This window comes from Vanacampus margaritifer, chromosome 18, assembly GCF_051991255.1.
Source record: "Vanacampus margaritifer isolate UIUO_Vmar chromosome 18, RoL_Vmar_1.0, whole genome shotgun sequence".
Classification (NCBI taxonomy): domain Eukaryota; kingdom Metazoa; phylum Chordata; class Actinopteri; order Syngnathiformes; family Syngnathidae; genus Vanacampus; species Vanacampus margaritifer.
This window is the reverse complement of record NC_135449.1, coordinates 3,699,342-3,714,683: the sequence shown is the minus strand read 5'-3', so window position 1 is coordinate 3,714,683 and position 15,342 is coordinate 3,699,342. Positions and strand designations below refer to the sequence as shown.

General features: G+C 39.9%; 2 protein-coding genes across 2 annotated transcripts; both read right to left on the bottom strand.

The window, feature by feature from the left end:
- Positions 1-536: 536 nt before the first annotated feature.
- pgap3 (post-GPI attachment to proteins phospholipase 3) lies at positions 537-8,252 on the bottom strand. Its single transcript, XM_077550969.1, has 8 exons — positions 7,685-8,252; positions 6,469-6,566; positions 6,230-6,382; positions 6,074-6,136; positions 4,642-4,703; positions 4,411-4,547; positions 4,143-4,347; positions 537-3,275 (listed from the first exon to the last, which is right to left on the bottom strand). The coding sequence occupies exons 1-8, from the start codon at positions 7,971-7,973 to the stop codon at positions 3,212-3,214; spliced, it is 1,071 nt and encodes a 356-aa protein (XP_077407095.1). The 5' UTR covers positions 7,974-8,252; the 3' UTR covers positions 537-3,211.
- A 293-nt stretch (positions 8,253-8,545) lies between these two features.
- On the bottom strand, positions 8,546-14,267 carry mylpfb (myosin light chain, phosphorylatable, fast skeletal muscle b). Its single transcript, XM_077550991.1, has 6 exons — positions 13,593-14,267; positions 12,256-12,354; positions 11,586-11,766; positions 10,073-10,151; positions 9,930-9,978; positions 8,546-9,258 (listed from the first exon to the last, which is right to left on the bottom strand). The coding sequence occupies exons 1-6, from the start codon at positions 13,593-13,595 to the stop codon at positions 9,154-9,156; spliced, it is 516 nt and encodes a 171-aa protein (XP_077407117.1). The 5' UTR covers positions 13,596-14,267; the 3' UTR covers positions 8,546-9,153.
- Between the last annotated feature and the right edge of the window lie 1,075 nt (positions 14,268-15,342).

The window sequence follows — 15,342 nt, the reverse complement described above, 5'->3', positions numbered from 1 at the left end:
TAGGGAAAAAAATGTATTGTACGTTTAAAACAGATATATAAAAAAAATATTAATCGTGAGTTAACTAGTGAAGTCATGAGATTAGCTACAATTACAAAAATGAATCGCCTGATGCCCCTAAAAGATTATTAAAAAATTAGGGGCGTCAAGACGATTATTATTTTTTTTATTGTATTTAATCGCATGACTTCAATAGTTAACTCATGATTAATCAAAGCAAATTTTATATCTGTTCTAAATGTACAACAAAAAAATTATACGTTTTCATACTTTGTTAACAAAAGTAGAAACAAATGTTAAACTAATAGAAACAGTATCAATATTAAATTTTTGACGTCAATGGCAGTGAATGAGTTTATATAGGATTTTTATTTTTTTTTAAACGTGTACTGTGCTTAATGATTCAAAGAACCAATTCAATGTTTAAAAACAAACAAAAGTCAACTTAACTGTATTTAAGTAATTCTTTCACATACCACTAGAGGGAGCCCTTCAGTGACTGGGATGCCTGTTTCTACACAAGAAAACCACACAAGTGAGCGTCCTCCTTTATCAACAAAGAGTATTTTTTTTTATTTTTTCCCAACATCTTAAAATGTTTTTTTTTGTGAGAATGGTGTGAAAAGGGAGACAGTATCCAAACAAAGAAGTTGCAGTTAATGGTACCCTACTTGAACCCATTAAAACACAGCACTGAATCTCTTTGTGATTTTTATCAATGATGTTCATATAGCTTATCATTTTAAATATGTAAGTGTTCATAAGAATCATTTCTCATATCATAGGGTCCACTACGTCCATACGACTTTCCCCACCCTCGCCATCACAGGCCGTCGGCAAAGCTAAATGGATCCCACCGCACTCTCAAACCTATACAAGCAGAACTGCTTTAATCAACTGCATCCATTTGACGTACATGTACAGTATACAGCGGTGCCTTGAGATGAGAGTTGAATTTGTTCCGCAACCACACTTGTATCTCAAATCATTTTCCACCACTGAAATGAACAGAAATTTGATTAATCCGTTCCAGTAAGATTTATTGTAGGGTTTTTAATAATAAAATAGCACTCTAATATACTTTATACTATTTGTTTGCCCCTCTTTTTTCTGCATTTTGAACAGCTAGCATTAAGCTAGCAGAAGTCACAATTTTGTGGCGCTTTGAAATACACGTCTAATCCTTTTTGTAGTTTGACAACAAACGTTATTTTTCTGAAATGGTCACGTGAGCGTACATTTACACGCACTTGCCAATTCCAAACAAAACACGCGGAGGCGTGTATCTCTAAAGTGCACATATGGAAAAGTGGGGACGGTGGGGAGCTCGAGAGAGTTGACAACAAACTGGACATACAGCTCGGAGGGGGAATGTGCTCGTTTACAAGTATGAGGCAGAGACGGCGCCAGAATGGTAAAGGTTTAGTCAAGTCAAAAAGTGTCTTTACAATAGCTGTCGACTGAAAATGACATCAGGCACTGTGATGTTATTTTCAGTCGACAGCAAGTGGCAGTACAAGGCAAAATGGCCGCCCCCTGAAAACAGGTGGATTTTTCTTAACTCATCAGGAGGTGGCAAATCCAGGTCCAGAAAGTAGAAACCCTGCCACAGTTTGGCTTTAGCCCAAGGTGCTAGCTAGCTCCATTGGTGTTTGTTTACCCGCTAGGGAGATAGCTAGCTACCTAGCATCAGGGGCTAAAGCCAAATTGTAGGATTTAGCCCCAGTTGCTAGCTAGCTCCATTGGTGCTCGTTTACCTGCTAAGGAGCTAGCTAGCATCAAGGCCTAAAGCCAAACTGTGGCATTTAGCTCCAGGTGCTAGCTAGCTCCATTGGTGTTCGTTTACCTGCTAAGAAGCTAATTAGCTTGCTAGCATCAGGGGCTAAAACCAAACTGTGGCATTTAGCCCCAGGTGCTAGCTAGCTAGCTCCATTGGTGCTCATTTGCCTGCTAGGGAGCTAGCTAGCTAGCATCAGGGGCTAAAGCCAAACTGTGGCAGGGTTTTTACTTTGTGGACCTGGATTTGCCACCTCTGTAATTCATATTCCACAAACGCAATATTAATCAGAATGCCGCGTTTCGACTAGTTGGGGCGCATAGAACAAATTGTAAGGAACATTTTCGACTCGACTTCACCTTTAATACTAGGGCTGAACAATTCAAGTCAATTCGATATTTCGAATCGCAAAGGTTGCAATTTTATTTATTTAGATAAGTGTCTAGATAGGTAGATTTGATTTATGACTTGTTTATGCCGCACTAGAATTTTTCAAAGTTGTCATAATGAACGCATATAACTCTGAATGAAGTAGCCGTCTTTCAAGTTATTGTCCGTTTGCCTTTAGTTTAGCATCAGTCTTTTGTGTATTTTACCTTTAATATTTTTTTGATTATTTTATGACCAGCGCATATTAAATCGCAATATTGACGGTAAAAAAAAAAAAAAAACATCAAAATTGTTCAGCCCTAATTTAAACATGGGGGCTTTTTGGGTCGGAGTGTGTGCCATTCTGAGGGGATACTGCAGTAATGAAATCCATACAAAAGCCATCAAGATATTACCTAAATACTTATTCAAATTTCTCTTTAAATATCATAATATATAACACTCTTTCAGAAATACCTCCGATTCTTTTCACATTTCTTCCTCACGCTAAAAAAGGCAATCCAGGTGAACAAAATATTTCAATTTCATTTTGGTCAAGCACATCCCACTATAGTTAAATAAAATAAAGCGCCAAAAAAATTCATAAAAAATAATTAAGGGAGCGGGTGATGCATTCCAAAAAAAAAAATGGAACAAAAGCAGCAAAGGAGAAAACAGAGGCACAAAATAAAAGAAATAACCCAGTCAGCAAAACCGACCTTTGAACATAAACCTCCTCCCATTCTTTCGAGAACAATCCACTGAACTGGGGGGGGGGGCACCACTCGGCCACGTTACAGGGAATTTTGGCGCCACCTATCGAAAGGGGAGCGTAAACTGCACTTGTGCTTCTCGTGAGCAGAGATTTTTTTTCACTTTCACCCTGTTTCTCCACATATGAATGATAAGGCAAATGCAAATAAATAAGAATAAAACAATGTAAACAGTTGTGCCTGATGGGAGGTGTCATGCAGGTCACGTGGGAGGCGGGTCTACTTCTATGTCGGGGGGTCCGGCGGCCATGATCGGAGAGGTGTGGCGGCGGCGGACGACGGGACTCCGCTCCTACTCGACTTTGACGCCCAACTTCTCTGTGTTCAGCAGGTAGAGGCTGTCGTCGATCAGGAAACTGGACGGGAAAATGCACACTAGTTTACAATTTTCATGTTCTAGATTTTCCTGCCACTAGGGAGCATTAGTGTTTTATGCTGGACATTAGTGATGAGAACAGTAGATTTTTTTTTAACAGAGCAATTGTATTGTATACATCAATTGTATTTAGATTTGTATTGCCTTTAGACATTTGAATGTATTTAATTTGACTTAATTTGAGCAAAATCCATTTAATGACTTTTTAACGCATTCGCTCGCAGCCATTTTTACTGAAGCAACCCCCTTCGCTCCCGGCAGTTTTACTTGATTTTGACTGATTTTGGAAGGCCCACAAAATATTGTGTTCTTTTGCTATAAAAACATGGAACCTACCAAAATAAAGATTAGAGTCTCTTCTTTCATCAGGAAAAAAAGTATATTTCTATCTGTTTCTGTTTTGCAGCAATTAGCATTAGAATATGGCTATCATTATTCACAAATCTTTTTAGAATTGTGAGTAAATTAGCTTTTTTACAACATGGCCCTGGTTGATCTCTTTTGCTCTGTAATAACTACCATTTCTTCAACCGTTCTTTGCAGTTGAGAGGCTGCATCAAAGCCTTCTCTGTATGCTCTAGCACAAAAAAAAACATATAAATACGTCTTTGGGACACATAAACCATTTTCAATAGAACATATTTATTTATTATCCATGTTTTTATAGCAATAGAACACAATATTCTGTGGGCCTTGCAAAATCAGTCAAAACGTATAAAAACGTCTTTGGGACACTTTTAAAATTTAAAAAAGAACACATTCATATGTTTTTGGGAGCAAATGAGTTAATGACCCAAACCCCCCCCCAACCCCCCAAGGATCCCAAGTGCAGCAGTGCTGGCCAGACCTGTAGAAAAGGAAGTGCACGGGGACGGTGCTCAGGTGCCAAATGGCGTGCGCGTCCAGGACCCACATCAGCGGCGGAAAGTCCAACAGCTCCAGCAAGGTCAGGCCGTGAAGCAGCACGACCACCAGGACACATTTCCACCAATAGGGCAGCGTCCGCCGGTTCATCCAGCACCAGCACAGCCACCATAGCATGTTCAACATGCCTTCACATAAAAATAAAAGAAATCAACAAAACGGACGCCGCCCAGGTTGGTGGTTTATCTCACCGAAGGAAATGTTAGCCGCCATGTTGTAGCCGTAGTCGAAGCTGACGAAGGTCAAGTAGGACACGTGCGACGTGAAGGTCAAGATGAGTAACACCCCCACGATGCTGGACACCGCCGGGTGCTTCAGGCCCAACGTTCTGCCAAAGACGATTGAGAAAAAAACGTTTGACAAAAGTAGCGTCCCGCCCGATACCGATTCACTTTACCTGTTGGAACAACGTTGACAATTACCTGACGCAGCATAAGTAAATGGAGTAGAGAATGACTGCGGTAGCACAGAAATAGTCCATTTTCTGCAGGAGAACACAAAGTAAGATCAAAATCAAGGGACGTGCTTTGCTGCTGGAAAGCTTGTCAGTAATTGGAATTAGGACCTTAGCGTTAGCTAAGATGCTAAATAAACTAAACAGAAAAACACGTTTTTGGGAGCGAAGGATAAAGAATTAAAAACATATTTATGCGTTTTTGGGTTTGAATGAGTTGAAACCGCCCAATCTCGAAAAAGGTACCTTGACTTACTGGGCCGATTTTTTTTTTTGTTCCGAGTTGGACGCAAACATTTAATGCCGCTCACGGGTGACTTTTACTGTGAGCAAAACATCAAACAAACAAAGAGAATGAAAGTTTTGGGACTTTTTGTGTTAGCCTTGGTTGCTCAAGTCCCACTCTGCCCCTTTGTCATATGGTGTTCCACATGGATCAATTTTGGGGCCCCTGCTGTTTCTATTGCACTATATTTGGATTAGATATTTGGAGCCGATATTCATTTTCACTAAATGGAAAATTATTGGTAGCAAAATTTGAAAAAAAGACAAACTCCAGCTCTTAACTCATTCACTGCCATTGACGGCTATAGGCGTCAAAAATTCATTTGAACTATTTCTATTAGTTTAACGTTTTAAACAAGAGTATGAAAAGCTCGATTTTTTTTATTGTATTAGAACAGATATAAAATTTGTGATTAATCGTGAGTTAACTAGTGAAGTCATGCGATTAATTATGATTACAAATTTTAATCACCTGACGCCCCAATTTTCTTCTTTTTTTTTTATTAATTCACTGCCATTGACGACTATAAAAGGTCAACAATTATTTTTTTCCACTTTTGTTAACAAGAGTATGAAAACCTAGATTAGTTTTTTTAATTGTATTAGAACAGATATAAAATTTGTGATTAATCGTGAGTTAACTAGTGAAGTCATGCGATTAATTATGATAAAGAATTGGCGATTGCCTGAGCCCCTAATTCTTAATAATCTTTTCTTTAAAAAAAAAAAAAGATAATTTTTTTTCCCCCAAAATGTTATTTTTTGTTTAAAAGAAAAGATTATTAAAAAAATTAGGGGCATCAGGCGATTAAAATTTGTAATCGTAATTGTTTCCTACAGTAAATGAAGTATTCCAAAATTTCAAAATATCTGAAGTATTAAATTTGTACTTATCTTAGTTTTAATTTCGAACAAAAACGGAAGGTGTAGAGAGTTGCCAGGGTTCGCAACATCTCTGAAAATTAAAAAATAAATAAATAATACATTTAAATTAGTTCCCTGAAGTTAACACTTTTGGCCACATGATTCTTCAAAATGGCCGATGCCGATATTCGTCAAAATGCTGAATATCGGCGCCGATAATCGGTCTATCCCTAATGTGGGTTTGACATTACCTCAGTGAGAAAGGTGTCCCGGGTGTGGAACACTGTGGACCAGAACCAGGCGTTGAGGGACACCTGCAAACACACACACACACACACACCACCTATTTAAAAAAAAAAAATCTTCTTTTCTGCTTTATTTTCTACGCCGGCGTCAAATGGCCAAACCAGAGAGAAGGCGTTGATGGTGTGGAACATGGGGCTCTGTCGTGGCACGGTGCTCCGGTAGCGCAGCAGCATGAGGAGGCACGCCAGGCCGTTGAGGAGAGAGGCGAGGGCGGACGCCGGCTCCTCGAAGCACAGGAAGCGTGTAAACGGCCACTAAGACAAACAATGCGGGGATTTTGTTTTCAAAATGTCAACATTAGACACATCACAGCCTGTGAATCATGAAAAAGATTTCGCACCTTGCCGTGGAATTGGGGGACTCTGTAACCTCCAGCCTGGTAAAGCCCCACGGTGGTCCACATGCACTCGTAGCGACAGTCGTCACGACAAGTCCAACCTGGAAGTCAAATAGGAACAAAACAAAAGTGACAGCCGCATTTCTAGTGGCACCAAGAGTATGTTTGTGTTTCATGACGTTAAGAAGAAAAATGTAAACGCAGATTGCATCGTTTCAGACAGACTAGAGCGTTTGCATTCACTTATTGCGAACAGAATTATAGCTTTGTTTTCAACTAAACAGGGCCAGAGTAAGTAAATTTGTGAGTAAATTGAGAATTTTTGAATAATTAAATATATCCCTTGGCTCAATAAAGGTGGGGAAACGCCGCACTAGATCACCAAGCTACTTTGTAATTGCCTCCTATTAGCGCTATTTGGATATTCGCTAATTTAGCATCATTTTAGGAAATCAATCAATCCTGGTGGTAATGTACTTTACAATAGACAATAATTGCGATGAAACCAGAAAGGTGTTAACGCTACCACTGATGCGACGCCTTGCTAGACAAGAAATACCTGATTTCAACTTGTACAGCGGCTTCAAAGGCCATACAGTGTAGCATTAGCATTAGCCACAAACGAAACTACAGTATGTCCCTAAGTGACTCAGAGGATGCAGTAAGAGTAATTTTGGCAAATGTTAAAAAATATATGTCTGCAGGTATTGTTTGTCTACATGTGACTTGAGTTACATGTTGTTTTAAGTGTTACAACACTGCCGCACATTTTGTTAGTTTGTCTTTGGAAATTGCTTTATGTTAGCATGAAGCTAGCTAACATTCAAAGTGATACTTTTATTTGTTTTATTTGACGTTCACTGCCATCATTTATGACAGTGTCTCAAATGTTTGCTAGTAAATCAAAGCAACAACAAAAAGAAGAAGAATTAAATTCATCAATGGCTTATATCTTTGGGGTGTGTAAATCAAAGGCACTCGTATCTCAAGGCACCTCACGCAAAAAAGGGAGGCCGTCCCGCGAATAAAAAAAATTCGCATTGAATTGACAGCCATTAAAATATTAAAATATGTAACCAAATAGAAATCTTTAAAAAAAAAAAAAAAAAAAAAACTCGAATAAGCATTTTCCACAAATTTATTTATGGAGAAATAAATATTTAACAAAAATCCGCGAATATGGGAAAGAGGTGATATGCAGCGGTTGTATCTTGCTCACCTGTCAGCGCCATGTACTGCGGCTGGACCGTCTCGTACCACCGTAGCCGAGCTCCGGTGCAGTTGCTTTGGACACACTGCTTCACGCAGTCCCGGTACACCGGCTCTTTGTCGCCCTGAGAGCCCTCCGCGGTGGTCGCCGACATCAGTAACACGACGACGACGACGACCACCAACGCCGAAGCCCGTCGAACAGATGTGTGGCAGGGAGGCAGCGGCGAGGCCATGGTGGTGATGGGTCTCGGCCGGGCGGCAGCACTCACGAAGGCACGGCGAAGCGACGGCGACATCGAGGGATTCCGGAGTCCACGGTCCACATTACGAAGCTGCCATTTTCACGCATGAGGAGAGCAAGTGGGTTTGACGTGACGATGGCTTCGGCCGGTAAACGCCAGTCAAAGTACCCCCACTCCCGGCCGTCAAAACGTAGGCATAACTCTTACTTCCGGTTAGTATTTTCAAAGTCAAATTTTACAGTAGGGCATTGCTTATCTTGCAATAACATGTTTCATTCGTTAATCGAAGTTCAACATGTGAAATATTGTGTTCATACATATTCATGATGGTTTGCTCTGCAAATGTTTTTGAAAGCCAATACGCAGAAGGTTTATTTTGCTTTGAAGAGACAAAGCGTTTTGATTTTGATTCTTTACTTCCTACGTATACATCACGTGGCTCAACGTCAAACAACACGTATACTGGACATTTTATCAGGGACACCACCACAAACACGTATTTTACTTTAGAAAACAAATCTCAGCACCACCAAATAAAAACGTCAAATAAGTGGGCTCACAGTTTATTGATATGCCTGCTGCCATCTAGTGGAAGAGCCCAAATCAAACAAACAAAAGACACAATATGGTACAAAAGACAGTGGCTTTTATTTGTACTTTTCTTTGTTACAGTGGAGACATGGACGGTCACAACAACATTTGGCGAGGGAGATAAAGAATTCTTTCTTTCCTTCCTCCGACCTCGGCATCTCTGTCCTCCCTGCAACTTGGCCTGTCCTCTGGGAGAAAGAGTCGGATGGACGCTGACTATTTTAGTGCAAAACTCCAACTCCTCCTCCATAAAATGAGGACAACCTCATTAAAAATCTACGCCAGGTTGAGACCAACAGACCAAGTGGGTCAGCCTGCTCACTTGTTTCAAGTAAGTGGCTGTGTCACCCAAGAGACATAATGTAGGTGTGACGCATGCACTGCTGGCCTTAACACGCATGGACAGAATGGACGGACGGTAAAGGAGAAAGGACAGAGAAAGAGCGCGACTTTTCTTTTAAATAATCCCGTGTCGGTACTCGCACACAAACACCACCGCAGCCTTCATTCATTGTCCCCTCGATGTGAGTGTCTCGATAAAAGTGTGCGCGGAGTCGGAGCGGGTTGTTGTGTGGGGACGGTTCGGTACAGTTTGGCGTGGACGTGGAGTTTTGTTTGTCTTTTTATTTGCAGAGAGGCAGCTTTACTCTTCTTCTTTGTCCTCTCCGTGGGTGATGACGTAGCAGATGTTCTTGTAGTCCACGTTGCCAGCCACATCGGGAGGGAAAGCAGCCCACAGGTTGGTCATCTGGATGGAGGATAAATGGAAGAGACTGTTAACTCATTCACTGCCATTGACGACTATTGACGTCAAAAATTCATTTGAACTATTTCTATTAGTTTAAATTTTTTTTTCCACTTTTGTTAACAACAGTATGAAAACCTAGAAAAAATATTGTACATTTAGAACAGATAGAAAATTTGTGATTAATCGTGAGTTAACTATTGAAGTCATGCAATTAAAAAAATTAAATCGCCTGACGCGATAAAAAAAAAGATTATAAAAAATTCGGGGCGTCAGGTGATTACATTTTTTTATCATAATTAATCGCAAGACTTCATTAGTTAACTCACGATTAATCACAAATATTATATCTGTTGTAAATGTACAATAAAAAAAATTTAGGTTTTCATACCCTTGTTAACAAAAGTGGAAAAAATAGAAAACGTTCAAATGAATTTTTGACGTCTATAGCCGTCAATGGCAGTGAATGAGTTAATTGTGGATAGTAATGATAAAAATAACATTTAAACACTCATCAAAAGCAAACGGAAGTTTTACTCCTAAAAAATACAGTGGCTTAGAGCACAAGAAAGCCACAGTAATGTAAAGTCACTCTTCGCAGAAGATAAAGAACATATGCCTGGGAATATTCACATCCCTGGCTTAGAGCGTTTAAAAATAACAACAGTGCTCACCTCCTCGGCGGTAAACCTGTCGCACTGTGTGGTCAGCAGCTCCTCAAGGCTAGAGAAGTCAAATGGATGCAAAGCAAATATACATCAGGTTATGTTGATTTAAGACGACGAAATGAACAAAATAGGAAACTCGGAGAGCTTACAATTCTTTCTTGATGGCGCCGGTGGCCTCGGGGTCCAGGACCTTGAAAGCGCTCACGATTACGTCCTCGGGATCAGCACCTATACGGGGACAATCCAGTTAGCCCGGGTATTTCACTCACAAATATACGTTCGAGCGTACTAGTAGCTAAATGCTGAAAAGTTAGCTTTTTTTCACCATATGTGGTATTGACTTGGGCATGCACATACCCTGTGGAATTATGGGAAAAAATGCTGAATGGGAATCATGCACTGCAAACATAATAAATCCTAAAAAATTACTAATCTAATTAATCTAAACAATTGTTACGTAATTTTTTAACGTATTGGTATAATGTAGTCCAAATGCTAAAACAATAGCAGTCAATACCCAGTGGCGTTATGGGGAAAAAAAAGTACGTTCAAAAGTATTTGTTAATACGTTTGAACGTACTTCGTAGGCTAAATGCTAAAAACGTAGCATTTTTTTCCCCATCTGTCCATATTTTACCATTTAGCCTACAAATTACGTTCGAATGTACTTGTAGCTAAACGCTAAACAATTGGTATGTAATTTTTTTATATATTAGTATAATGTAGGCCAAATGCTAAATTAATAGAATTTTTAAAAAATAAACAAGTCAATACCCCGTGGCTTCGTGGAAAAAGGTTTTTAGCATGTTGATGTTTACAAATACGTTTTTATGTACTTGTAGCTAAATGCTAACAACGTAGCATTTTTTTTCCTCATATGGGGTATTGACTTGGGCATGTACATAGCCCGTGGCATTATGGGAAAAAAATGCCAAACAGGAATCATGCACCGCAAACATAATAAATCATTAAAAATTACACCTAAATAATTGGTATGTAATTTTTTTTATATATTGGTATAATGTAGGCCAAATGCTAAAATAACGTTTTTTTTTTAACTTCATAAATCAATACCCCGTGACATTATGGCGGGAAAAAAATGCTAAATTTTAAGCATTTAGCCTACGAAGTATGTTTAAACGTTTTTAAAAAAATAAGTTTTAACGTACTTGTAGCTTAAAGCTAAAAACATAGCATTTTTCCCCATCTGCCCATATTTTAGCATTTAGCCTACAAGGTACGTTTGAACGTACTTGTAGCTAAACGCTAACAACGTAGCATTTTGGAACGCATTGCTATAATGTAGGCCAAATGCTAAAATTAACGGGTTTTTTTTTAATTCATAAATCAATACCCCGTGACATTATGGCGGGAAAAAAATGCTAAATTTTAAGCATTTAGCCTACGAAGTATGTTTAAACGTTTTTAAAAAAAAATACATTTGAACGTACTTGTAGCTTAAAGCTAAAAACATAGCATTTTTCCCCATCTGCCCATATTTTAGCATTTAGCCTACAAAGTACGTTTGAATGTACTTGTAGCTAAATGCTAACAATAAGGCATTTTGGAACGCATTGCTATAATGTAGGCTAAATGCTAAAATAACAGCGTTAAGTTCGTCAGCACAAAAGAAAATGGCTGCAAGCTGTTCGTCAAGCGGACCCTTGAGCTTCTCGCCGAACATGGTGAGGAAGACGGTGAAGTTGATCGGTCCGCTGGCCTCCTTCACCATGGCCTCCAGCTCCTCGTTCTTCACGTTCAGCTGGCCCATGGTGGCCAGCACGTCCCTCAAGTCGTCCTTGCTGATGATTCCGTCTCTGTTCTGGTCGATGATTGTGAAAGCCTGCCGTGACATGACAAGACACGCGTGTCAAAAACGCGCTAAAGAACATTGGCAAAGTTGATGTAACTTTGCCAATGTTCTTTCTTTTGCACAGGAAACCGGAGATGACATTGGAAACCGTTTCGGGACTTGGCAGCTGCTGGGCCACTTGTTTCACCGAGGTGTTAAAATGGTGTCGGAATGCTGGACAAGCCCGTTGCAACATTCAGCCAGGCGGTATCGGTTACATCTGTCCGAACCTTATCCGCCTCGTGGCCATTTTTCTCCTCTTTGCAATGTTCCGTCACCACCGAGGCCTTCAAGGGGGGTCGGGACCCAAAGTGGGTTCGGTTTTCATTGGGTCATCCACCATCCAACCATTTAAATTTGATTGTTCCTGCTTCTATTGACTGCTAATCCCACCAGCTGTTAGGCAGCATTCTAGTGGGGTCACATACACCCCCCCCCCCAACTCCCGAGTCATCAGTTTTACACGCGCTGTTCCCGTACCTCCTTGTACTCCTGGATCTGGCTCTGCTCAAACATTGAGAACACGTTGGAGGATCCGCCCTCACCCTGCTGCTGCCTCCTCTTGGCCTTCTTGGGTGCCTGGAATGCAAGGTAGAGTACATGTTAGCTATAGATTTAGAGCTGTCAAAATTAATCGATGAATCGACGAGTGATCGATGATCGAATTCGTCGACAACTATTTTAATAATCAAGCCATGTTTTAATTTAAAATTGTCCAAATGCTCTGATTTCAATTTATATCATATCTTATTATTAATAATTGTTCACTGATTTCTGTAGTCCTTCATGAAAGAAGACTAAGATTATATTCTGTGTTTAACTCATTCACTGCCATTGACGGCTATAGACGTCAAAAATTCATTGGAACTATTTCTATTTTTTCCACTTTTGTCAACAAGAGTATGAAAATCTAAAAAATGTTTTATTGTTCATTTAGAACAGATATAAAATTTGGGGTTAATCGTGAGTCAACTACTGATGTCATGCGATTAATTACGATTAAAAAATTTAATCGCCTGACGCCCCTAATTTTTAATAATCTTTTCTCTTTTTTTATTGCATCAGGCGATGAAATTTTTTAATTTTAATTAATTGCATGACTTCAATAGTTAACTCACGATTAATCACAAATTTTATATCTGTTCTAAATGTACCATAACTTTTTTTCTAGGTTTTCATACTCTTGTTAACAAAAGTGAAAAAAAAAGTTAAACTAATAGAAATAGTTCAAATGAATTTTTGACGTCTATAGCCGTCAATGGCAGTGAATGAGTTAATCAAAGTAAGACATTTGCAAACATCTGTTTTTACTTTTGTTTGTTTTTATCACTATACAAATACGAAGTACGAAATAAACAGTAATCAGGAAACAAAATGCTTTTGTTATACACTTAAATGCAAAATTAAAATGAATCCAATTCGTCGATTAATCGGTTGAATAATTGATAGATTAATCGATTCTAAAAATATTCGATAGTGACAGCACTAGATTAAATTCAACTTTAGTGTCAAGGCAACAGAATATTATGAAAATCCATCTTCATTTGCATCACAGCTTCCGCATGTGTGAATTTAAGATTAAGTCAAATCTTAAGTGCCCTAAAACTGATCCATGGTGTACCCCGCATCTTGTTCAAAGTCAGCTGTTGGCTCCAGCTCACCTGCGACCCCAGTGAGGAGGATATGCGGTATTTAAAAAAAAATGGATGGATGGGTACAGGAGATGGATAAAGTTTAAATCTTGGTTTGGAAAGTAAGCCACACCTTAGCATTAAAAATCCAAATCCAAAGGAGCCCCCGGTCCGAAAAACACTCACCATCTCTGGAGTTTGTTGGGTTGTTGTTGGTCAAGAAGAGAAGCCTACGCCAAGCCGATGTGACTGACATGGAATAAACAGGCCCTTTTGGGCCTTTATATACCAGCCTGTGGCCGGCTAACTTTAGCCACAGCATCAGGTTTGGCAGGAAAACAGAGCGTAAGAGGAAAAAGGGGCGGAGCAAGAAGGTGGCGAGGCCCATATCGGCTAACCCGCGTTCCAAAATAGGCATCAGGAGTCTTGGAATGGGGTGAATTCAATGCCAACACACGGACTGGGACTTTGACTTCACATGTGGACTAAAATGACCCACGTAGAGTCCGCTTCATCAGAACAAAAGATGAGCAGCCGCGGATTGATACCAAAGTCCTAAGTGGCTAATGCGCCCCCGCATATCCAAGTATCATCACCTGTCTCCGGGATAGGGTTCGTCTGTGGCTTGCTTGGGGGGAGGGAGGGGCGGAATGGATGAGTAGCAGACCCCGGAGGATTTATAAACAGCCGTGAAGTATGAAAACAGTTGGTTGATGGACTTTGGTTTAGCGCCAGGGATGGCACGCGACGACAACTGAGAAATGCCAACAAGTACGTGAAGCATGTAATACGCGTCTCATAATTGCGGATCATGTTTTAAAGCAATCCGCGATAGCGTTCATGTAATAGTCGCAGGATGGCTGGAAGACTTAATGAGCAGTTTTTGTGGTGTTGAACTAATTTGGGTCGCGTGACCGAGGCCCCGCCCACTTCACTCCATATATGGGCTTGACTGGAAGCCATCAATCATGCCGGTGTGTAAGCTAAGGCATTTGTGGCGATTCCAAAGTGAACCCACACGACGTCTTTGACTCACTTGTAGTCCTTCAAAAATACGTCCCGTTTGCCAACGTGTGTTTCTATTTACTTGTAATTGACTTATATTTTTTTTGTAAGCGATTCATTTGGGTTTTGTATTTTCGTTTCCCGCGCTGTTTGTGTTTTGTGTACTGCGCATGTCATGAGCGCAAAAGAGAGAGAGAGAGAGGTGTAACCGAGCGAGCCTCGTTCGAAAGGGAGGTTCAATAAAAACAGAATTTCTGCCCTGTCTGGTTAGTTTAGCGGAGAAGACGCCAGAAAATATCATAAACTTAAAACTATTTACCCCGCTTTTTACCCAGCCTCCGGAAACAACAACAACATCTTAGGGTTAAAAGTCCTAATTGGATCATTGACTTCATTCACTTGGTTCAGTTTTAAGCGCTGCAAACGAAGCGAGCGCTGGCTGAAGGTCACCGGCAGTTGTGGTGGTCACTCACTTGGAGCACCGTGAAGGTGAAAAGAGAGAGACAGAGTGAGAGAAAGACCATAAAAACGAGACAGCTGGACACACCGAAATAGCTAACGCCTCCCCCTGTTGCCATTCTCATTCTCAACCATTTTAGCTTTTACTTGTAAAATTTGGCTACTTACATCTCGGCTTGCTTTTCAACCTTTCGAACGACGGTATTTGTAAATACAGATCAATAAAACCGTTTTTTTTTTTTGTTACTATAAAAGTTACATTTAAAAGTATGACTGAAACGTCAGTAAATATTTAGCTTTAAACCATGTAAAAGGTCAAATTAATTCCCGTTTTTGACTGGCGAGTCGGAGTACATTCGAACATATTGACATTTCGAACGTACTCGCAAATAAATGTACTTGTACACTCTAAAAAGAGAATTATTGAACCAGATTAAGGTTAAATAGAAAAATTGTTGACCAACTTAATTAA